The sequence below is a fragment of the Cordyceps javanica genome, chromosome 5 (genome assembly GCF_051103115.1).
Source record: "Cordyceps javanica chromosome 5, complete sequence".
Taxonomy (NCBI): Eukaryota; Fungi; Ascomycota; class Sordariomycetes; order Hypocreales; family Cordycipitaceae; genus Cordyceps; species Cordyceps javanica.
In genome coordinates, this window is record NC_139299.1 from 950,858 (window position 1) to 974,343 (window position 23,486).

A 23,486-nucleotide genomic window follows, 5' to 3' on the forward strand; every position below is an offset into this window, starting at 1 on the left:
AAATGCGCCCTGCAGCAACGGTGGCGGCGGTGATGGTGGTGGTGGTGGTGTGTCTTGATAGCGGCTGAGTTACTCCGTATGCGCGTCCCTGCTGCCCTTTTGCCCGCCTCGCGTTAGGGCAATCAAAAAGCCCACAACACATCATGCGCGTCACAGATGGCTACGTACCAACCCTTTGGCTCGCTATTGCATTGTGTAAAGGGGGTGTTTGGCGTCGTGGCTCTAACCCCATCTTCTTGGGTTTTTCTTGCTGCGTAAGTACTATTAATCTGTAGCTTCCCTCCCTTTGCTTGTGAACCCCAGCTGTCTCTGTAAGGGGGACTGGGAGGGCCTTGCTCATCTATTCGGTGGTAGGGTGGTCGCCACGTCTCTCATAAACAGCCCGGTTCGGCCAACATGCCCTCGGTTTCAAAAATGAAATATCTGTCACCGGTCGAATGCCCAATGCGGAATACCGAGCTGTCGCAGCTTGTCGCACGGCAAGCATACGTCACATCATTTCGTGTTGTTCTGCCCTTGGAGCTCGTATCAAAAGTCCTCGATTGCGTGGCCGGTCCGAGGACTCTGTTTCTCAGAAAACCAGGCCAAGCCTGGCGCGCTGTGAGTGGCTCACTTGGACCTATTGGCCAAAACTCCCTCGTACCATGGCTGGAGATGTTTGCTCCGCTTCATTGCATAATCGGAATTGTCAGGAAGATCCTTCTTTTGTGGCATGTCTCGGTCCTAACCTGACTAATGCAGAGCCAAAATACGCGGTGCACCTTCTCGCTCTAGTGAACACAGCGTACCGTGGCAGGGTAAGTAACTTTGTTGCCTTTTTGTCTGATTTTCCTCGTTTTTTTTTTCACTGTCGTTTCCATGGTCACTTGGAGGACGTGACGGCCCCCCTCCCATGTATCGACTGGATCGGCTTCAGTAGGCTGTGCACTCGGCAGTTGCTACCCCAGTTGGGACGTCCATTCCTGATCCGGCGTCTGATAATGACTGGCTCGATATACATGTCAATTCAATGGTTCCTACCGTAAGTTGAAGTGTAAGTAGTGTGGTTCCTGACAGCATGCGGGCCAGCCGGAAGGGGGAGCCATCGAGTGGGGGAAAGAGCCCGTTGATGCCGAAAACTCCATTTGGGCCCCGTTGCACCAGATCTGGCTCTTGTCGATAATTGATTGTCTACGCGCGCCTGATGCTGTGTGTGCGTATGGATGTTCAACCCTGTGCTGTGGGTATGTTCGCGCGTGCCTGAGCCTGGGGGGACCGAAGAATGCATCGCGCATGGGCAAACTGCTCATGTCACAGAATTGAGATGCAAAGAGACCGGTAGTGCTGGTAGCATTCCCGTCGCTTTCAGCATCGACACGCTTTGCACGAGCCCCTTCCAGTAGCAAGCATGTACTGATAGCCCAGCGCATCTTGACACTGTCGGCGCGGCATTTCCGACGGCAACAACAGCATCCCAGTAACCACGAGCATGGCTCTCAGCCTCTCACCCTGTCGCCGGAATTACTTCGGCCGCTGTCTGGTTATTAAACAAATTCATGTACGGGCAACAGCGGGCCGGAGGGGGTGAGCCGCAGAAAATGAAGGAGCTTGGCAGAGAGAAAGGAAAAAAGGCAGGGCACGAGTCATACTCGGGCCTTGAACAAATGCACCTCGGCGTTTACTGGTAAGAGATCGGTCTTGTCTTCGGTCGCGCTCCGAGTTTTTCCCTTTTGTCTAGACAGACACCCTGTGAGCACCTGACTGCTGAAAAAAAAAAACTTTTTTTTTTCTTTTTTTTCTGCAGATTACACGCTCAAGTACCGAAACGCGTTTCTCTTCAACCTGGTTTCTCTTCAACCTGGTTTCTCTTCAACCTGTCACTGAGAGCAACTACGACAGCTGAGATTGGCCGCCTCCGAAATAGTTTGATTTGTTTGAGCGACGTTGGTCTTTGAGCCACCAGGTCGGAAAGGCTGATGGATGGATGAAGGAGCCCCCCCCCTCCATCATCCCCGCCAGTTCGCTCCTCTTCTCCCCTCCTTCAGCCTGTCTGCGCCTACTAATAAAGTCGAGATCGAGGTAAGGACGGAGGAGGCTTGCGTACCTGCCCTCCTGGCCATGCTACTGGCCGCAGGAGCTCTCTCTTGACCGAAACAAAACCCACTGGCTGTCCACTCGCGCCATGTGTGTACCCTTTGCAGTACCGGCGATGTCACGTTGGGCCACAGTAGTTTAAAAGAGTTGGTTTCCAAGCATTGAACCTGCTGCCTAAATCCTGACCAGTACATTGAGCGGACCGGGAACAGGGGGGGGGGGGGGGGGGGGGGGGGGGGGGGGGGGGGGGACAGAGAGCAAAGAAGAAGAGCAACGAGGCTCTCGTACTTGGCACCAATTCGCTTATCTTTCAGAGAAATCATCTCCAAATGAATCGTGAATATCGCACAAGACGCAATGTCCACCCAGCAGTGCTCTAGTATACCTCGTATAGTGCCAAGGAGGAAAAAAGAGGGGTTCGACGCAAAGCCAATGTGGGAAGTTCCGTTGGCTCTCGAATAAATTACACCATGCGCGTAATTCTGTCCCCTTGTTGCTACTTGCTACTAAGTAGTTGTCAATGGCCAGGATGAAAGGGGGTGTGTGATGAACGGGAAAGACTAAACAGCTAATCTGTTCATTTCTGAGTCTTTTTTTTCTTCTATTTACCAGGTTTTGCCAGGCAGCGATGCGTCGCCCTCGCGCCATGATTTGCTAATAGAAAAGTGTCTTTGTTCGCGGAGTTCACTCCGCCCGCTCACGACCAGCTTGGCCCCCCTGGCTCATTCTGTAGCGGTGCATGAGTTGTGTCCACCCGGCGCGTAATGATACCTTGGAAGTGGACGAAATCTCGCTTCTACTTTCCTAGACTCGATAGTTTTTTGGTTACATTTTGACTCGTCTAAATACGTACTGCTGGGGACCGGAATCTAAGCAGAGAGACGGGCAACAAGGCTGAAACTCGGACCAGAGGACACGATGACTGAGGTCAGGCCGCTTGCTATTAATAATAGCATTCTGTCAGTATCAAGATGCCATCCGACCCCCCCCCCTCACCACACCGCAGGCACCCAAAGGAGGCAGATTTGGCGCGCCTATTCGTACTCTGTAGTAGTCGTTCTAGGCGTCCGGGGGTTGGAGCTAACGAGTGTAGAAGAAACTCTATTATATGATCTTACGATGGACTTGGGTCCAATACCAACACGTCCATGACATATACACGGGCGTAGACTGGGGGCGGGAATGATGTGCTCGGACATGCCAGGACCGCGCCGGATGTATATGTGTCCGTCTGAGTTGCGTCTTTGCTACTCAGTAAGTACTCGATGCTCAGAAACGTACCTTGATGGGCGCATCGAGGAACGAGCACCACCTGTCAAGTGTCGGGGGGGGCGACAGCACGATTGATCCGCCTTGGCTTACAGCATTTCTCTGTCGGCCTGGAGCACAAGAGCATGGCCGGGAAACGGGTCTCCCAGTCTCAACAATCTCATTGCGAGCGAGATGTCAGAACGTGTGTAGTGCGACACGGTACAGAGTGCTAAGTACAGATTACAGATGCAGTGCATAAGTACTTACATGAGTAGTGCGAATGCGGCGTCGATGAGAAGTGACGAGCAAAGTCCGCGGGCGACGGGCATACATACGGGTGCACTGCAGAATTCGCAGAATCACGCAGATGGTCACTTGCTGCTTTTTTTTTTTAATTTGGTTTTATTTTTGTTTGACACACCTTTGGCAGGGCCAAAAAGGGTTGAAATGACTTGAGAGTTTCCCCTTGTCCTGACGAGAGCCATTGCGAAAGCTAAAGGATGCGGGATGCCGCCTGCACGTTCCCATGCTCGAGTACACCACCCCCAATGGAAGGATTGCCATCACCCATCACGGCAACAGTTTGTTGACGATGAGTTGTTCTTTTTTTTTCTTTTTTTTCCGCCTTGCGCGCCTACTTACCAGTAGCTCGACCGACCAGGCCCAAAAGCGAAAATGAGAGGGTAAAAAAATATTTAAAAAAAAAAAAAAAAAAAAGCCACCACAACGCACCCTGGTCAAACATTGTTGGATCCGATGTTGCTTGCCGACGCCCAACGAGTACAAACCCTGCACCGTGCTCCGAACGCGTGACGTGAAAAAAAAAATCCCAAGCATGGATGACGACAATGCAATAGAGACCGGCCCGCCGCGCGCGCCCTGGTTCTTCTCAGCCCAAAAAAGTGGCAGGAATTCGTTGTGACGCCGCAGCCTGCCCAGGTAGCACTGAGTAGTTACTGAGTCGTCGTTTTTTTACGTGATGCTCTGCAATTTTTCCAATTTTGAATTGATCTACGGAGTACGGATACTTCCGTACTGACTGACACTTTTTGCTCCCGTCGACTTTGTCCCCCGACACATATAGCGGTAAAGAGCGGTCGATGGCTTTCTCCTTCACCCACACAAGCCCGTCCCCCCCCGGCATACAAAGGTTCTCGACGACGTCGACGACGACGGTGGTTGTCTCGCTATTCTGCCCCCCCAGACAACTGCCGTGTTGCCATGCACGTCTGTCTAGGCAAGTATGTGTGCGTGTGTGCTCAACGCCCGAGAAAGCTAGTCGCTGCCACGCAATGCAGGTTGTGATGCAGGCTATCTGGCGAGCTGAGAAGGATCGCTGGGTGTGGTAATGAAAAGGCCGGCACAGCCCATCCCCTGCGAGAGGCCAAAATTCCTTCTTGTTTTATTTTATGTTATTTTATGTCTTTTTTTGCCTCCTCATATCGACTCGGTAGTAGTATCAGTAGAGAATGCATCACCCTGGCTCAAAAGACACGGGAGAACGAGACGGCATGGGCCACTCTTTGGAGCTAAAGCAATCAATGGATGAAAAAAGCGTGTCAACAAGCTGTCTGATATGATTCCAAAATGTGAGATGTCAAGGCCATTTTGATAAGACATGAGTAAATGAATTTTTGCAACGTCAAAAAAAAATGCTATACTAGTACTTGGATGGCGCCGCCGTCTGGATTCACCAACGACTTTGCACCGTCTTTCAAATGCTAGCGTTGGACAGGAGAAATAGCTGCTCGCCCAAGTTACCCTTGCCAGCAGAGACAAGTGTCACGCTGACGTTGCGTTGTCTTGTCAATCTGACCCTGACCTGGTGAAGTCTACTGAGTAAGAGTGAAGCTGCAGCGAGCCCAGCCTAGACGAGTTGCATTCGCCGATTACCAAGTATTGGTAGAGAGAGAACCTGTGAGTACGAGTAAGCTCGCGAGAAGCTCTCGTCCCCCCCTCCCCCGGCATATGTGCCAGAGTATTTTATTTTGCCTTTTCTTGACGTGTACGTGCATACAAAGTGTGTGTGATGGGCATTTCTTGGCTTCTGCCACCCAACCGCCCCAAGGACGGTAAGTACTACTCGATCACCATCGCACCGGGGGGGCTTGTTATTTTGCCTCTTCTCCCGCGCCGTGGCGTTCAACATTCTTGGCCCGGCTTGATATCCAACCACTGCGATGCCGCAGGAGCAAAAAGAAAAAAAAAGAAGAAAAAGAAAAAAAAAAGCTGCACACTTTGTTGCAGCCCGTGCTACATTGCTACATTGCTGTATGTCCCATCCAATCTGTGCACAATGTTTGTCCCCCCCTCCTCTATGGTAGATAAAAGAGGTGATGTGACGTGGTAACCCGGCGCCGAATACGCATGTCAAAAGTGAAGGAAAAAAAACAAATTGGCAGCAGGAAGGGCGGGAAATGCGTGATGGACGGGTGAGCAGCAAATCACCAGCCTCGACTTCAACCGGAAGCAAACCACCCCTTCTTCCTTGGGCCGAGCCGTGATTTTGATTGTTCTGCATACATCCGCATGCGAATGTGCTTCGGCGGGCGCCCACCTTTTTGCTGCATCGGTTATTACTGCGGCCATGAATCGCTGCCGTGTCTGGGCAAGAATCGCTGCCGTGTCTGGGCAAGAGCTCATTGTGGTCGCTGTAGTGCTTTCTGTGCTTGTCTCTCTCGGATACCCAGCGCCAGTTATTCGCGATTTAGTGGTCCTTATAAACTGTCCGTTGGAACATTGGCCCAAGTACGAGTTATAGTGGCGCGCCATAGATATCTCATCACACATGAATGATCCTTGGAAATCCCAACGCACCGGCCGCCATCCGCCCCCCTGGGAACCTCTCCCTGCGCAGAGTGAATCTCTTGGCAGTTGCTTGGGTGCTTGGGAACATGAGGATGAGTTGACCGAGACAGGCAGAGGTTCGCTTAAAAAAAATGACTTGCACGTTGATGCGGTGTTCAGGGCGTGGCATGCGCAAAGAGCCGGTTACCCTGTATCGCGCCATAGATTGTCCGAGGCCGCCTTTCAAACTCCCCTCCAGGTGTGCTTCTGCTACTTATACGGTATGTACTTTGAGTCTATCTATGACTATGTACTTTCCTTTCATCTACTATCCGGAAAGCGCACGTCGGGCTAGTTCATCAGGTATTCTCTAGAGTAAAAGCACAGAATTGTCAACTTACACCCACAACCTACAGCTCGCGTGGATATGATCCGCTGTAGCGGGGGTCGAGATGAGATCGCGCCTAGAGAGCGCGCATCCATCAGAGATCCAGAGTAAAAAGATGGCAAGACTGAGCAGCTATGGCCCGGTCTTGGATTGTGCGCAGAGCCACTTTCGGCTCCGATCCGTCGGTCCCAGGCGCAGGGCCACCGGGCGGGGAATCTCCATGGAGACTTCACCACAAAATAAGACACACAAGATCAGCGTTCATGTACATGGAGAACGGGGTCACCACAGAAAAAAAAAAAAGGAGTAAGAGTCCACAAGGCTCTTGGATTCCCACAGCGCTTAAGAAAGAGGGACTTGATATGGCCCCCCCCCCCCCCCCCCCCCCAACCCCGCCATGGTATTGTGCCTTGAACGATGGAACCGGGCGGGACAGCCGCCGTGAGAGGGACAATGTAACACGGAGAGAAGAGAATGGGTATGCAGGTTTGAACCACGCACGAAAGGCGTTGTTGCGACACTGGACATGAGAGTCAACATGATGTTTGTCGATGGGCCTGGAGCTGAGACGTCCGTGTATGACAGACAGTATGACCACTCCCTCAACTACCTGATTAGGAAATGTACCCTGATCCCAGCGCCGAAACAACCACTGGTCCTCGCACTCCTTCTTCCGGGAAAAGAGGGATCTTGCCTGTAATGATCGACATTTGGTGGCACCCCTCCAAAATCTCTTTAGATTTACCGGTGTTCTGTCTGGTCCACTCCGTCTGTGGCAGGATTGGGGGCCAGACTTCGCTCGCTGCCCCTCTCGCTAGAAAAATAGCATGGGCACGGCATGTGCTGAGTGGTGAATTGGATGTGTTGTTGACTGGAATTGTGAGACTTGGTACATTAGATATATTTGACATGACCTGCGCGCTAGGATACTCCTTGACGGCATGCTTCCAGTGTTGTCTCGACGAGCGCCTGGGGACATGATTTTATACCATCCATGCATGGTCTTATATATACACTAGGTTGATATGAAATAAGTCTACTGAGGAAAAGTCAACAGTACAATATCAAAGGCGCTCTCATGCATCGGTTTACTCGCCATCATCATTACGACGTAGTTGCTGAAGAGGCAAAAAGGGTCGTCGAGAGCTGAGCTGACTCCCGAGACACCTGGTTAAAACATGAGAGTTGCATCGGCGCTACCGGTACGGGGGCTCTCTTCTCTGTCCCATTAAAGACATTTATATCTCCATCTGCAACATGCTAGGTGGTCTTCCGCGCATCAGCTACCTCATCAGCGTCATCCCGGGGTGCTTCTCTGAATTGTCCGCGCGGTTAGGTCCACGTAGTTGATCTCAACATGGAGGTGGACAACAACAGACTTACAATGCACGTGTGGTTGTACTAGTCGCTCTTGGACGACATTCTTCTCGGCGCAGGACCCTGCACCATGAGCTCGGGATGGCATCGATGTGCTGCGAAGCAACGGTGTATTTACGCACGTCGTTGTGCGATCAGCTGACAGAGCACCGGTGCGAACCCGAGCCTCTCTGTTCAGGGACATCGCACTGATTTCTGTACAGCAGCTCATCTTTCGGCCTTGGACGAGTGACTGGCGCAGATCCCACTTACGGGATGTTCTTATTTCAGCGACTCGTGGTGGTAGGCCATTCGCATTTTCATTTGGGGCATAGCATACGTTCTCGAAGCATCGCACTTTGAGCATTTCTTCGTGTAAGATGAATGGAATCCCAGGACAGCACTCGTGTACATATGATCATTAGCCTGGCATTGATCGTAAGCTGCGTTGTGTCTGGCTAGCTATGTGGCGAGTGATCTCTGGCAGTTTGAGGTTTCGGGATTGCTAGTTATGGCTGGACAAGTAGTGGAAGTTGATAGGAGCTGTCCTGGCTTGACCTTATAATCAGAATGGATGCGATGGAGGTGGTATTCAGAAAATATGAATTTTTCGTCGACCAACGTTCCATCTTTCACGTTATGTGCCGCTCGTTTCGTGATTATCACCAACAATGGCGTCTCAGTCCTTGAAACATCAGAAAAGCGATATGAATATAAAGATTTATGACAACCATAGCTTCAACATAAGCTACAGCTACTTTAATATATGTATAAGAGAATAAAGAACCGACGACCATACATCGCCAAAGTTTGTGGTTTTGGTCGCTTGTGGTACTTTCAAGCAAGAGCAAAGTGACTGTACAGGGTAGCTGTGGGGCAGTCGCCGACCCCTATTGGCTGACATAGCAACTCCAAAATTTGAGCACCAGTATTCGACTCTTCCACTCAGGGACATTTGAGATTTCTAGTTTTGCGACCAATTGAAATCACAACCAATGTCGGGCGCACATCAATTACGGCCGGCAGTAGGCTGTGCCATGCGTCTTGGAAACGCAGGCAGAGTCTCGGTCCTGGCACAAATGACCATGGCCAGCAGTCGCGCGGCGCCTTTCTCGACGACAGGTCACATGTGCAAGCGAAAGACCAGGGACAGCAACAAGAAGCGCGGTGTCAGCAGCCTGTACCGCTCGGGACCGCGCGAACACCTTTCCATGTCCAACGTGCCGCTGCCGAAGCCTCGCGCCGACTACAAGCCTGCCGTGCCCGTTGACGAGAATCATGGCCTCTGGGGCTTCTTCCCGGAGCCCAACAAGCTGATGTGGACGCCGGCGGAGATGGAGAAGCACGGAAGGGCGTGGACGGTTGAGGAGCTGCGCCGAAAGTCCTGGGAAGACCTGCACGCGCTGTGGTGGACATGCTGCAGAGAGCGCAACATGCTAGCGACCTCCAAGGCCGAGCTGGACAGGGCCAAGCTAGGCTTTGGCGAGTCGGAAATCGAGGCTCGTGAGCTCGAGGTATGTACCCGTCGCGGGAAGACTGCACCAGGCACAGCGAGCTGACGTGGGCGGAACCTTGTTTCTCTCTAGGTCAATAAGACGATGAAGGCCATCAAGCACACTCTAACCGAGCGACAATACACATGGGAAGACGCGACCGAAGTTGCCAAGTCAGACCCGGAGATTGATCTGCAAGCGCAAGATGGACAGTTTTACAAGCCATCGGCGTACGAGGAGGAGACGGATGTGCCAGACGCTTGGGCGGCCATGCCCGAGGAGGCGAGCAAAGGCGAACCGACAAAGGTGCCCAGCTGAATAGAGCCCTGGCAGCATCTTAGTCGGGACAAGCAGGAGGGATACATAGGGACTCCAAAATGCATCTCCAACATGAAAGGATGCTTCCGCCAAAGGAGGGCGGCTGTACACCATGTAACTACAAGTAACCTAGGAAGAAAATTGTAAGATAATACCGGGGATGCGGGCAAATCTCGCATACGTTTAATTGCAGCAATCTTATGGGGGTACTAACATGCGAGCTGTAGACTGGGGGCGCGGGGGACAGACAGGCTGTCCTTTTCGGTCATGAGAGCAGGAACAAGTCCGGAATGAGAGCAATCTGAGGAAAGACGGATGAAAGCCAGGGATTCGATTCGTAGAATTAGATTGCGAGTCGTTCGGGGGAACCTGTGCTAGCCCTCTTGACATGGCGTTTCGCCGCGGCGGAGGCTAGGCGGAGATGGACAGCGGCCGACCCAGTACATGGCGAGCGCCATCTTCTTTTATATCCATCATGTGCGTCGAGACGTATGTTGCTCTTGGTAGCTCGTCAATCGAAAAGAATGACAGGATAGGTTTGCTAGAGAGTCGACGTTTCGGTAAGGGGGAAGATTAGGTTGCCGCTGTGTGGCTGGCCATCTCGACCTGGGTGGCCCTGCGGGTTCGGGACGGGGCAGGTCCCTGGCATGCCGGCAAGGGTATGACAAAATGGTGTGAATTGGGGAAATTTGATGGCGGATGTTTTTGAAAGGTGTACGAAGTAAGTACGGAGTGCTGGCAATTAATCTTGCTGGGAGAGGGATCAAGGGATCTGATTTGGTAGCTCAGGTTGGTGATGCCTGTTTGGGGCGGATACGAATACAGTTGTCGAGACGATGAACCCGGGGATAGAACGAGAAGAAAAAAGAAAAGAGAAAGAGAAAAGAAAACGTGCATCTCCGAAACAAGGGCCTTTTCTTAGGAGTATGATTATTGTTATGATCATTCCATCCCCTCCTATTCCCCTTGCCAAGCACGGATTACCTACTGCTTCTACGGAGTATACGGATTATATCTTGAAGTACCTGTATGTTCCTACGGAGCACAGCTGGACTGTACTTATACTTACAGCAAGTACCTCGCAAGTGGCAAGGAGCTGTCTGGGTACCTCATCTCCGGCACTACCACGGCGTGCGCCTCAGGTACCTTGTCGACCTGCCTCTAAGTACCTCTTTTCCCTTTAGCGGCCTCGAGCTCCATCCAACCCCGCCAGAACCTCCCAAACAGCTTTCCCCTCGAAACCCTCTCAGGCCGTTTCTTGCAACCTCCTCCTTGACCATCTCTTTTTTTTTTATTCTTCTTCTGTACCCCGTCCCTTCCCATAATTTACTTTTTACTTTAATACGCGAGAGCCAAACTCACCATGGACGAGATTGCCAAGGAATACGACGTCCTTGTCCTCGGCACGGGTATGTCGTCTCTCTCTTGTCTTCCCCTCCTTCGCCGCCGCTGCTTGCTCGTCCGCTATTTCTTCTGGCGTCGTGCAGACCCTCGCCGCCTTTTTGCCCCTCATGCACCGCACAGAGAGCTTCGAAGGCGTCGCGTCAGACACTGAAGTCTTGCTGTCTCCGAGCCGTGACTCCTTTTTTTCTCCCTTCGGCCTGCATTTCACTAACGCTCCTTTCTCTTCTTACAGGCCTGACTGAGTGCATCCTCTCTGGGTATGCTACGCACCCGACTCCCACCGCCAATGTCCCCCGCCTTTTCGATCGATCATCATACACGGCCTAAGCTAACGCCACATCTCTCTACAGCGTCTTCAGTGTCAAGGGAAAGAAGGTTCTTCACATTGACAGAAACGACCACTACGGCGGGTATGTTTTGGCTCTCCCGTGCCATTCTCCTTATGCTTGAAAGACTTGCTAACCTCAATCTCGCACGACTCAGTGAGGCTGCCTCCGTCAATCTCGAGACGGTATGCTTGCGTTTGCCAAATCATGCCTTTCGACTACTATACTGACCGCCACAAACAGCTCTTCAAGAAGTACGGCAATGCCACCGGTGATAAGCCCTGGGAAAAGTATGGTCGTCTCAACGACTGGAACATTGACTTGGTCCCCAAGCTGCTCATGTCCTCTGGCGAGCTGACCAACATCCTTGTCTCTACCGACGTGACTCGTTACCTCGAGTTCAAGCAAGTCACTGGCAGCTTTGTCCAGCAGGGCGCCTCCCCCAAGGCTACTGTCGCCAAGGTTCCTTCTGATGCCGGCGAAGCTCTCAAGTCGCCCCTCATGGGCCTCTTTGAAAAGCGTCGCATGAAGTCCTTCATCGAGTGGATTGGCACCTTTGACCGTAAAGATCCTGCTACTCACAAGGGTAAGAGCTTTCTTTGCCACAAAGTACAACAGCCAGATTTGTCTTGCTAACATGGCTCCTTAGGTCTCGACTTCAACAAGTGCACCATGAACGAAGTGTATGACAAGTTTGGCCTCGAGGCTGGCACCAAAGACTTCATTGGCCACGCCATGGCACTGTACCTCACCGACGACTACCTCACCGCCAAGGGTGAGGCCCCCAACGCTATCGAGCGCATTCGCCTCTACGGCAATTCGGTCGCTCGGTACGGCAAGTCGCCTTACATCTACCCTCTATACGGTCTTGGCGAGCTTCCTCAGGGCTTTGCCCGTCTGTCCGCTATCTACGGTGGTACTTATATGCTCAACACAACTGTTGATGAGTTCATCACCGAGGGCGACAAGACTGTCGGTATCAAGGCCACCATGAGTGGTGTTGAGGAAATGAAATTCGAGACTCGTGCCAAGTTGATCCTTGGAGACCCCTCTTACTTCCCTGGCAAGACCAAGATTGTCGGACATGTCCTCCGTGCCATCTGCATCCTCAAGCACCCTCTTGCTGGTACCAACGACAGCGATTCGTGCCAACTCATCATTCCTCAATCCCAGGTCGGCCGCAAGAACGGTATGTTTCCCTCATCTCGTCCACTCATCGGTTTTCTTTCTAATGGTACACAGACATTTACGTTGCCTGCGTCTCGTCCGCCCACAACGTCTGCCCCAAGGGCTACTGGGTTGCTATCGTTTCCACCATTGCGGAGACTGATGCCAACCACCACCTTGAGCTCCAGCCTGGCCTCGACCGTCTCGGCGCTATCGAGGAACAGTTCATGGTAGGTAGCTTAATGCTCTGCCCTTTTACCACGTAACTAACGGTCCATTGTTTAGGGCCCGCCCATCCCCATGTATGAGCCCCATGAGGATGGCACAAAGGACAATGTCTTCATCTCCAAGAGCTACGACGCCACCAGCCACTTCGAGACCACGACCGATGATGTCAAGGATATCTTCCGCCGCGCCACTGGCTCGGAGCTAAAGGTCGAGGGCCTGAGAGAGGGCATCGTCGTCGCCGACGAGCAATAAGCGAATACATATACATCCGTACCAAGTCAACAGCGGGAAGCGATGAGTTCGATAGCTATGGCAGGTCTTTCGATATGATGGTGTGAAGGGTAAATTTAGGAAGATATAAGATGCCAACACAATCTGCCGGGCAATGATTGATTCATTTGGGACTTAGTTAGATTTCAAGTACCGTTCGAAGAAAAAAAAAGAACAACTCTATTAATGCAGATTGTCGGGCTTCGCTTGGCTCTTCTGGGCAAGCTTGCTGATGTGTGCAACCAACAGGAGAGAGACCCTTGACGACTGTCACGTAACAGGAGGGCTGACTTGAATTTATGTTCATCATCATCAATTTTCGCCTTGGAACTAATATATCTCGATAAAACCAATCTTCTACAAGCATGAAGAAATTCTCTTAAGAGTGCACTTTTTTCTTTCTGATTTTTTCCCCCTTTCCCCAGTATCGCCCATTCATCATGATACGGACGGTCCAAGATTCCTGTTGATGGAGCTGGGCAAACAGCGGAGCTCCGTCCGTCTTACCATCTCAGATAATACGTACACGAATATGTATCCAAAGATACATGAACGCACGCACGCCCACACATGGAGAAAAGAACCAAACTCCCGAAACGCCAGTGAGAGCCCGACGGTGAAAAAAAAAGACTCAAACAAAATATGATGCCAAACAGAACAAGGGAGGGGTAAATGCCGACATGATGCAAATATACTTGGTGCCACGTTCTCGGAGGTCTTGTTGTTGTTTTGTTGTTGTTTTTTTCCCTTTTATTTCCAGTCGGTCTTGCCGATGCCGCGCTTTCCGGAGAAGAGGTACTTGGGCATGGCCGTACCAATGTGTCGATCGGCCTCACCCTGTCGGGCCATTCTGTTCATTCTGCGCTGGTTCAGCTTGGCGATGCGGTCGGCCTTGGAGCGCTTGGTCTCGTCCTCGACACCGGCATCTCTGCGGCTCGACGCGGGCGCGCGGCTGGCGGGGCGGCTCTTGGAGCGGAGACGGGCCTTGGGGTCGTCGACCTCCATGGCGTCGGCATCCTCGGTGGCGGCGCGGCTGCGGGTCATGGAGCGGCCACGAGGACGCGACTTGGCGCGGGCGCGCTCCGTGATATCGGTGGTGTCGTGGCCGAGGGCGTCGAGGGCGTCGTCAAACTCGGCCAGCGACTTCTTGGCCATCTTGCGGGGGATGATGGCCTGATTCTTTAGTCTCTTCTTCATGCGGGCCTCATTGCGGATGAGCTGTTGCTTCTCCCGAATGAGCTCAGCCTTGCGTAGGACCTCGGCCTCCTCATCGTCATCAAGGTCCTCATCAGAGTCGTAGTAGCCCTCCTGCTCAAGTTTCTCCTCTTCCTCTTCTAGAGCAGCCAGCTTTGCATCAATATCGGGATCGACAAAGTCAAATACGTTTTGACCGTTGAAAATTTCGGGCATCGTGTCGTGCTTCCACTCGGGATTCTTGAGCAAGTAGTCGGCCTTCATGTCGAAGCTGTATACGCCGGCACCGCCATTCTCGGCTTCGATATCCTTGGCAAGCTTGCGGCGTTCAGGGTCTTCCTTGTCGTACTTCTTCATACCCTTGACGGCATCTGGGATGAAAGTCTCCAGAGTCTGGCCGCCCATGGGCTGGGCAACATGGATACGGGCCATGACATCGGCGAGACGGCCACCGATGTTGCCGCTGTTGGCGGTACCAGCCTTGAGCTTTTGGTTGACACGCTCAGCGATGAGGCGTTCGCAGGCAGCATTCTTCACCTCCTGGACACCCTCCTGCGTGTTGCACGAAAGCTGAAGCATCTCAACCTCGCCAGCCTTGAGGATGCCATCAAGCTCAGCTTTGAGCTCCGGCTCGAGATCCTCGGGACGTGTAACATCGATCTTGTTAACAACAACAAAGACGAGCTTGTTGGAGAAGAGAGGCTTGATGCTCTTGAAGAGCTGAATTTGGGCAGAGACCGAATAACCGCACTGCTCGGACAGATCCATGAAGTACAAAATGGCCGATCGAAGGTGAGCAATAGCAGTGATACTCTGCATTTCAATGGTGTTCATCTCCTCAAGAGGGTGGTCGAGAATACCAGGGGTATCGATGGCCTGGAAACGAAGATATTTATAGTCAAAATGTCCAACAAATAGACTCTTGGTAGTGAAGGCATATGGCTGAACATCGACGTCGGCGCGGGTGACGCTGCGAAGAAAGCTCGATTTGCCGACGTTGGGATAGCCGCAGATGAGAAGGGTACGGGTATTGGGGTCGATGGAGGGCAGACGACCAAGATGCTGGCGGACCTGATCAAGGTACAGAAGAGGATCTTTGAGGCGCTTGACAAGGGTGGCCATGCGACCAAGGGCGGCTCTCTTCAGCTGCTTGCACTGGAAAAGAGACTGGCCATATTTGAGCAGACGGACGTAGTCTCTGGAAATGGTCTCAATCAGGTGCTTGGCGGTGGAAAGCTGACCGAGAGCGATGCGGAAATGGTCGGCATCGTAGAGGGTGTTGAGAAGATCCTTGTGGAACGGGTGGATGTCCTGAAGTCGGGGGAAACTCTCGAGGATGGAGGCGAACTTTTCGGAAAATGTCTCCTGTGTGAACTTGACTTTTCTGGTATAGAAAGCTAGAAAGGAAGAGTTAGTGGGCGTGCTACAGAGAGAGGCTGCGCAAAGTCAGAATCGTCTTACCTCGAATTCTGCCAATTTTGAAACCAGCACGAATCTGTGTGGGCAGTTTGCGCTGAGTTCTGCTCAGAGCAATGTCCAAGAACTCCTGTTGAGTTGGGACAGGGGGGATGTCCTTCCAGGTGGTTTTCATGATGGGCGATCTGGTCGTGGACGCAAGATGTCAAAATGCCCAGGATTTGGTGGTTGGAAGATGAGGATTTTCCAGATGGGTGACCCCGAGCGGCAAGGCGGTCAATTTTTTTTTTCTCTACACCAAAGGGAAAAAAAAGTTGGGCAGCGGGTGGGCCGACTTCTTATCGATAGACCTATCACCAGCCAGCGTTTGTTGTAGAAGTACTTTTACGTACGAAATGTGTGAAAAGATACTCCACCCAACACCCCGCTCACTGTGCCCCGCCCACCAACTCAAGATAACCTGAACAAGTCGGCAGGAAGACTTTTCGTCACGAGCTGAATATTTTCCTTCTTTTCTTTCCTTATTTCTATTTGTTTGGGAATTTACGAATCTTGAAATTCTCTGCCCTCTCCTGTTCGGTTCAGCGACATATCTTTGTTTCCTCGTCGCGGGTTTTCAACTTGATCTCTTCGTCCTTCCACTCACACACCTGTTAACTGAGAACAAGACACCGGCCTACACCATGTCTCAACTTGCTCAATACAAGAAGGATTTCCTCAAATCTTGCCACGACGGCGGTATCCTCAAGTTTGGTAGCTTCGAGCTCAAGTCTAAGAGAATCTCCCCCTACTTCTTCAACGCCGGTGACTTCCATACCGCGCGCCTCGCTGCGGCCATCGCCAAGGCCTTTGCCCTCACCATCCTCGAAGCCCAGAAGAATGGCCTCGAGTTTGACATTGTCTTTGGCCCCGCATACAAGGGAATTCCTCTTGCCACAGCCGTCACCATCAAGATTGGAGAGCTCGAAGCTGCTAATTTGGACAAGATCTCCTACTCGTTCGACCGCAAGGAGGCCAAGGATCACGGAGAGGGTGGCAACATTGTTGGTGCCAGCCTCAAGGGCAAGCGCGTGCTGATTGTCGACGACGTCGTGACGGCGGGAACGGCCAAAAGGGAGGCTATTGAGAAGATCAGAAAGGAGGGTGGAATTGTTGCTGGCATCGTCGTCGCCCTGGACCGCATGGAGAAGCTGCCTGCCGCTGACGGTGATGACTCCAAACCTGGCCCAAGCGCCATTGGCGAAATGAAGAAGGAGTACGACATCCCGATCTTCTCCATTGTGACACTCGACGATGTCATTGATGGCATGCGCGGTCTCATCTCAGAGGAGGACATCAAGAAGACTGAGGAGTACCGCGCCAAATACAAGGCCAGCGACTGAGTGGATCGAAGGCTGAGCGGCAGAGGATCAAAGTAGCGGGGAAGGTCGTGAAACCCGAGAGTGAAACAAGAATATATAGCAGATATCGAGGCTTTAACTCTTCGTAGTACTGGCTAAATCGAGTACGGGTAATTTAGCCCAAAGCTCTTCAGTTTATTGTTAGTTTATAGCGGCATCAGCGTGGTGTTTGGCGTATCTGGCTTCAATCAATCTTTTTCCGTCAACTAATTTGTGTTTGCGTGTGTGTGTGCGTGTGTGTGTATATATGCGTGTGTACGTGCATTTTGTGACCCGTGTATGACGGCGACTGAGCATCTAGCCAGCAAAGGTTGTTCTCAGACTTGACCTTGATTACACCATGGGAAGCAGTCTATTCTGCCGAGGTCGACAATAAACATGTTTGTACAGCAATACCACAAAGTGCATATCACTTGCCAACTCACTGAGTCAAAGCCACTGGGCAATCATGTCTGCCTGCATTCCCCACTCGGTGAAGGGCAACCTGCAGCTGGCGGTTCCGGGGAAGAGGCCGAAAGGCGCTGTGTAATGTGGGAGATTACACCGCTAGGCATTGTTTTCTCAGTCAGGTATGCTATTTGGAGGTAGAACGACTGTACGCCCATTTTGTTTGCAACATTGCATTCACAGCCATGTTTGGGCCGCCATGTTGTCTCGAGCAATAGGCCGTGCGGGCGAGGGACGGTCCTCGTGTCGTGGCTGCATGGAAGCCCATCACTTCCGCGACAGCAGCCATGAACAGGACACGACATGTATACCTACGTTTCCATGCATTGCGGAAAGGCCATCGGACACTTCCCATACCGTCCTGCTCCGAAATCCGGCTCTTCAATGCCGCCATTGCTAGCCTTGTCGACTTGGACGGTGGGAATGCCAACTCTCCACCGCTGAAGTGGTAGTCTGCCAGTGCCTGGCTTGGAGTCGACAAACAGTCTCATGGAGTCTGAGAAATGCCCCGTAGTGTTAATCTGGTCGTGCATTGACTAAAACAGGACTTCACACATGTGGCAAGCTAACAAGCTACATACCCCGAGCCTCTTGCGTTGCGTCTGGCCCACTTGCTCCGGTTACCAGGCTGCGACCAGTGACGACTAATTTCGACTCCGTTCCATAGGCACCTTGCCGGCTTTTACTTGCAAGCTACACATCACAAACCTAGGCTGCGTTTTTTCTGTCCGGATATCTTTCCTTAACTGCGCTGGAATCTGCTGACGCGCCTCAACATCGGCGAAACGTCACTTTCTTGCGCAATTCGTCGTGCCCGCACACTCCAATACCGTTAACGACCCGACCCGCTTCCTCGATAGCTCCTCCGTTTGCCACCATGTAAGCCTGAATTATCCGTCTCTGCTGCGGCATTTGGTATGGTGTGACTAACCACCTTGCTCACATCTAGGCGCATCACACTCAACATATGGGATCGCAAAGCGGGGGACCAGGACACCCTCTTGACTCTTGAAATCTTTCCCGACATGACACTCTCTACGCTACGCGAGTCGATCCAGGCCGAGGCCAGGGTGGCACCCGATACCCAACAAATCTATCATAATGGCCGAGCTCTGACCGAGGACACGAAAACGATGGAACAGCTGCAAATCAACGACGGTGATATGCTGGCCGTCCACGTGCGCGAGAAGCGAACGAACCCCAACCCGCAGGCGCAGGCGCAGGCCGCTCGACCAGCGCCAGCTCAGCCCCAGGCCCGGGCCAGCGCGGGAGCAAACGATCCAGAAATGATTCGCCTGCAGGTTCTCGGGGACCCGAATCTGCGGCAGCAGCTTCAGCGCCAACATCCAGAGCTGGCGGCCGCTGTGGATGACCCTGCGCGCTTTGCGGGCATCCTCCGTGAAAGCCAAGATCGTGAGCGCAGAGAGCGTGTCGAAAGACAGCGACAGATTGAACAGCTGAATGACGATCCATTCAACGTTGAAAATCAGAGGAAGATTGAGGAAATGATTCGCCAGGAGCGTGTCATGGAAAATCTACAGAATGCCATGGAGCATAACCCTGAGGGTAAGTGCCTTGCTCTACATGGTTGCACTGGACAAAGTAATTGACGGCTTCTCATCGCCATAGTATTTGGAAGAGTGCACATGCTGTATGTCAATGTGGAAGTCAACGGTCACAAAGTCAAAGCGTTTGTCGACTCTGGTGCGCAGGCGACCATCATGTCACCCTCTTGCGCCGAGGCATGCGGAATCATGCGCCTCGTCGACACGCGGTTCGCCGGCGTGGCCCGGGGTGTCGGCACGGCAAACATCATTGGTCGCGTGCACTCTGCCCAGATCAAGATCGGCGCTATGCATTTACCGTGCAGCTTCACGGTCATGGAGGGCAAGGGCATGGATCTTTTGCTCGGTCTCGATATGTTGAAGCGCTACCAAGCCACCATCGACCTCGCAAAGGATAAGCTGGTCATCCAAGGCGAAGAGATTCCTTTCCTGGGCGAGGCTGAAATCCCAAAGGAGGAGGATGGTAACCAGAATGAGCCCACCATACCCGGGCCCGCGGGAACTACCATTGGGCAGCGATCTGGCGCGATTGAGCCGCCTAGCGAGGCATCCTCCTCCGCGCCGCAGCCGGGAGCTGCCGCGACTGGTGCACCATCAACAAGTACTGCGACAACAACCGCCGCCGTTCCCGCCCCTGCCCCTGCCCCTGCATCTACACCAGCGGGAGCGACAGCGGCCGCTCAGCCTTCTGCTGCTGGTCCAGTCATCCAGCCCCAACATATCGAGACGCTGATGGGCATGGGGGCCACAAGAGAGCAGGCGATTCAAGCCCTGCAGGCCGCCGAGGGCAATGTGGATGTGGCTGCGGGCATTATCTTTTTCTAGATGTCCTGGCAGCGACGATGCGGAATCGTCGCGTTTCTTCCTCTCTCAAAACTATGCACAGGAGCGCCGCTCGGTCTGGCACATTGGAAACGGGCGTTAGGAGTTCAATTGGGTAAACAACAGGGTAACGGCCACTGCGTACTGAAGGCTCGGTGCAACGACATTTTATGACACTTGTTGGGTGAATGCTCAAGAAATCAGACAGAATACAGACTAGGGAAAAGAAGAAAAAAAAAATAAGCAAGGTTCGCTGTTGTAGGTGGGAGACTGTATGGAGAACAAAATTTTGTGAGCCAAACGCCGGTCCCTATGATTGTGTGAAGAGTACATCTACCGAATTTTGTATACGCAAGGTTTAAGAATTGCCGATTCATTGGCCTCCTTCTCTTCCTCCTCCCCGATTTTTGGTGCGAATGAGGCCTTCTTGCCCCTGCCAGGCTCTGGCGCCTTGGCAGCGCGGCCCTTGGTTGGGGTCGCGCCTTTGATGAAGCGCATCTTGACAAACATCTTGTTGGAAAGGTCGATAGCCTCGGAGCGCTCACCGTTGAGAACGAACCCTCGTTTCTGGAGGGCATCGACGAAAGCGGACACATCGGTGGCCTTGCGGTTGTCCTCGGCGCCGTCCACCTCGACGGCTAGATCCATGGGGTCGGCTGCGTCGCCGCCGCCGCCGCTGCCCTTGCCTTTCTTGCCGACCTTTTTGCGGTTACCCACGCTGTGCTCTACAGGAGCATGCTTGTTACGGACGGGGCCGAAGCGGCTCTTGATCTCGGAGACCCAGAGCTCGCCCTTCCAGTGCAGCACGCGGAAGGCCTCCTCAATGAAGTCGATCCAGTTGGTGCCCATGAGTGCCAGGCAGAAGATGGCGACATTGACAGAACCTTCCTCGAGAGGAAGGTTGGCAATGTCAGCCTTTGTCACAAGAGCGTGAGGGCTCTGCAGGTCGTAGCTCTTGACGTCAATGCGCATCTTGCCCTTGTCCGCCTCCAGCGACTGAGCAAGGGCGGCATCGCCGCAGCCCAAGTCTGCAATTGTGCAGGTCCCTCCCGTGCGAGGAAGAGGCGAAGTGGCGAGAGATGATGGACGTGCCCCAGGCTTGCCCTTGAAAGGCTGGCGGATTTTGCCGCGGCTGCGTATGTCTTGAAGAAAGCTGTCGACTGGGTTCTCCGGCCACACCTTGACCTGACGGCGGAAACCCTCATGGTACTCGTCAAACATCTCGGGCGAGTCCTGGAAGAGTGAAAAGGACTCCTCAGATGGTTTTGTGTAGAGGGTTTCATTCAGATGACGAAAACGAGCAGAGACGAGCTTCTCTCGCATAGCTGCTTGTAGAGGCGTGAGCTTTGGCGGTGCAGGCGGCAGTTGCGCAGGAGCGGCAGTAGTCTTGTGCTTTCCATCATCAGCGGTTTCTTCGTTTTCATCTTCAGTTGTATGATTTTCGCGCCTATTCTTCTTCTTCTTGTCCTTTGCATCCTTTGCTTTGGTACCGCCATCTTGCTGCCCCCGGTCCTGCTCAGCACGCCGTTTTCCGTCTCCGTTATCCTTGGAATGAGCATCCTTGCTATCACCATTCTTCTTTTGGCGTTTGGAGGGCTTGTCTTGCTTTGGCGCATTTGGATTCTTCCCCTCCACGACGGACTCGTAGAGCTGTGTGACATTGTCTGCAGTGACGGCCTCGTCTCGAGGACGACCGGGTCTCTTGCGCTTCTTGCCACCCGCATCCCCTTTATTGGAGCCCGCTGTTTCGGCTTTGAGGCCGTCTGCAGATACAGACCATCCAGGAACAGCAAACATTGTCGCCAGCCCCTTGTCAAATCTGCTGGTGAAATTTATTGCAGTTCTTTTGGGTAACTGTGCAAAGTTGAAAGCTTTGGCCAAAAGAAGTTGCACAATTCGATTTTTTTGTGGGGCTTTCGGGCCTCTTTTTTGGTGTAGTACGGTACCAGTACGTACTGAGTCCCACTAATCACAAGTAGGTTCTGCTTCTGCATGAACGTTAAGCCATGACCAACGTTTCCATACTGGCCGCAGCGCAGCTAAGTATCCGTAGTTCTGTGCCATATAGCTGTGATTTGGCCTTGTGCTTAGAATACCCGAAGCGATCGAAATTAGGCGGCGGAGCGATATCGAAAAACGATAGGTTTATTGAATGTACCAAGCGAGGTTATTTACTGAGGTTCGACAATAGCCGTGCGAATTGTTTAGTGTCTATTCTGGTGAACGGACGATTTAACCGCTCATGGAGCAAACACCCGAGTATCATTTTTGAATCCCCCGCCAAGACTTACTGATTGAGGGCGATGCTACAGGCGCGCCGTGGCATCACGTACCCATAACCGGGCCATTTTTGTCGCTGGGCAAGCTGCGCAGTGGCCTTGCGCCGACCGAAGTGAGGGTTACTACTATACAGAGGGCGTGGTTGAAGAATAAAGAGGGTGCGGCAGCCCTGCCCGGAACAGCATAGCAGTCGGGCCTTGCCGTTCGCCGGATAGGACGCTATTTGCAGGGATCATGGCGCCAGCGACACAAGTTCGGGGCCGTCGCCGAGAAAGCTGTCTGAAAATGGCAGAGTATGCGATGCCCGTTGCCAATTACAGGTGTGGCTTGCCAACAAAGGTGGATGGACGTCTGATACAATGCGATAGTCTGGTGCAACTCCACGCGTATCATACGGACCTTGCACAACGAAAAGAGGTACAAGGCTTGTAATGTAGCATCTGGCATGCCCGGTGCGTCGACTGCGCATTGAAATGACACCGGCTTGCATGTAGTGGCAAGCAAAGATTGGCCGAGCTTGGCCGCTCAGAGCGAGCGCTTGAGTCGGAGGAGGAGAAAGCCGCCGCGAGGTCTCCGGGTCGCGATACTGCATGCCGACCTTGGCGCTGGATAGATTGTTACAGCTGTACAGGGGTTTAGATTGAGACGGCCAAAACGTGGCTGCTCGTGGCAACACCGATGTGACCCGGGGTTCCGCTGGCCAGGCTTGATCCGCGAGATGGTTAGTGTAGAGGTGGTGGTGGCGGTGGTGGTGGTGGGAGGAGGAGTGGGAATCGTTCAGCCGCGTGTCCGGATCCCATTCTAGATGGATGTTTCGAAGAAGAATGGCCGCCGAAGGACAGGAGAGTCGACATGAATTGCCGATTCGCAGCTCACGCCACGGCTAGATGGTGGCGCTCACGAGGGTAGGTCCATGAAGAGGGGAAGATGGGCAAGTTGGTAGGGGGGGAAGACTCGACACCACCAGTGAGGGGGACGGGATGACAATGAGCTTTGTGTCTCTCTGTGGCTACCCGATAGATGCAGCCCATCCTGGATATGGCGGGGAGCGTCGTTGACGAACAGCCTTGCATCTGTGAAGCTGCGGTGGGCGTTACGTTTCACTGGCGGTGGTAGGCAAGTAAGTACCTACCAAGGTGGGCAAGACAGCTGGGCAGATGAAGTACTTACCCAAGTAAGTAATCTGTACATGCGGAAGGCACGGAGTACTCTGTACGCAAGTGCGGCACCTTATAGCAAAGACTGGGGTTTTAGCGGCGTTGTTAATAACTAAAAAGTGGCGTAACGGTTAGCGCGATGGT

At 52.8% G+C, this 23,486-nt stretch overlaps 6 protein-coding genes across 6 annotated transcripts; 4 read left to right on the forward strand and 2 right to left on the reverse strand.

Moving 5' to 3' along the window:
• Window positions 1-8,940: 8,940 nt before the first annotated feature.
• On the forward strand, window positions 8,941-9,666 carry V2A60_007530 (mitochondrial 54S ribosomal protein uL29m; the record flags this gene model as incomplete). Its single annotated transcript, XM_083258814.1, has 2 exons — window positions 8,941-9,369; window positions 9,442-9,666. 2 exons carry the CDS (start codon window positions 8,941-8,943, stop codon window positions 9,664-9,666), a joined length of 654 nt encoding a protein of 217 aa, XP_083114940.1.
• Window positions 9,667-11,029: 1,363 nt separating this feature from the next.
• V2A60_007531 (GDP dissociation inhibitor) lies at window positions 11,030-13,043 on the forward strand (the record flags this gene model as incomplete). Its single annotated transcript, XM_083258815.1, has 8 exons — window positions 11,030-11,075; window positions 11,303-11,327; window positions 11,421-11,480; window positions 11,554-11,581; window positions 11,640-11,982; window positions 12,046-12,585; window positions 12,639-12,793; window positions 12,849-13,043. The coding sequence occupies 8 exons, from the start codon at window positions 11,030-11,032 to the stop codon at window positions 13,041-13,043; spliced, it is 1,392 nt and encodes a 463-aa protein (XP_083114941.1).
• Window positions 13,044-13,811: 768 nt separating this feature from the next.
• V2A60_007532 (protein NOG1) lies at window positions 13,812-15,846 on the reverse strand (the record flags this gene model as incomplete). Its single annotated transcript, XM_083258816.1, has 2 exons — window positions 13,812-15,652; window positions 15,717-15,846. The coding sequence occupies 2 exons, from the start codon at window positions 15,844-15,846 to the stop codon at window positions 13,812-13,814; spliced, it is 1,971 nt and encodes a 656-aa protein (XP_083114942.1).
• A 508-nt stretch (window positions 15,847-16,354) lies between these two features.
• V2A60_007533 (orotate phosphoribosyltransferase URA5) lies at window positions 16,355-17,053 on the forward strand (the record flags this gene model as incomplete). Its single annotated transcript, XM_083258817.1, has 1 exon — window positions 16,355-17,053. The coding sequence occupies one exon, from the start codon at window positions 16,355-16,357 to the stop codon at window positions 17,051-17,053; it is 699 nt and encodes a 232-aa protein (XP_083114943.1).
• A 466-nt stretch (window positions 17,054-17,519) lies between these two features.
• On the forward strand, window positions 17,520-19,908 carry V2A60_007534 (DNA damage-inducible protein 1; the record flags this gene model as incomplete). The annotated part of the gene is made up of 3 exons (XM_083258818.1): window positions 17,520-17,596; window positions 18,468-19,084; window positions 19,148-19,908. The coding sequence occupies 3 exons, from the start codon at window positions 17,520-17,522 to the stop codon at window positions 19,906-19,908; spliced, it is 1,455 nt and encodes a 484-aa protein (XP_083114944.1).
• Window positions 19,909-20,238: 330 nt separating this feature from the next.
• Window positions 20,239-21,702, reverse strand: V2A60_007535 (25S rRNA (adenine645-N1)-methyltransferase; the record flags this gene model as incomplete). The annotated part of the gene is made up of 1 exon (XM_083258819.1): window positions 20,239-21,702. The coding sequence occupies one exon, from the start codon at window positions 21,700-21,702 to the stop codon at window positions 20,239-20,241; it is 1,464 nt and encodes a 487-aa protein (XP_083114945.1).
• Between the last annotated feature and the right edge of the window lie 1,784 nt (window positions 21,703-23,486).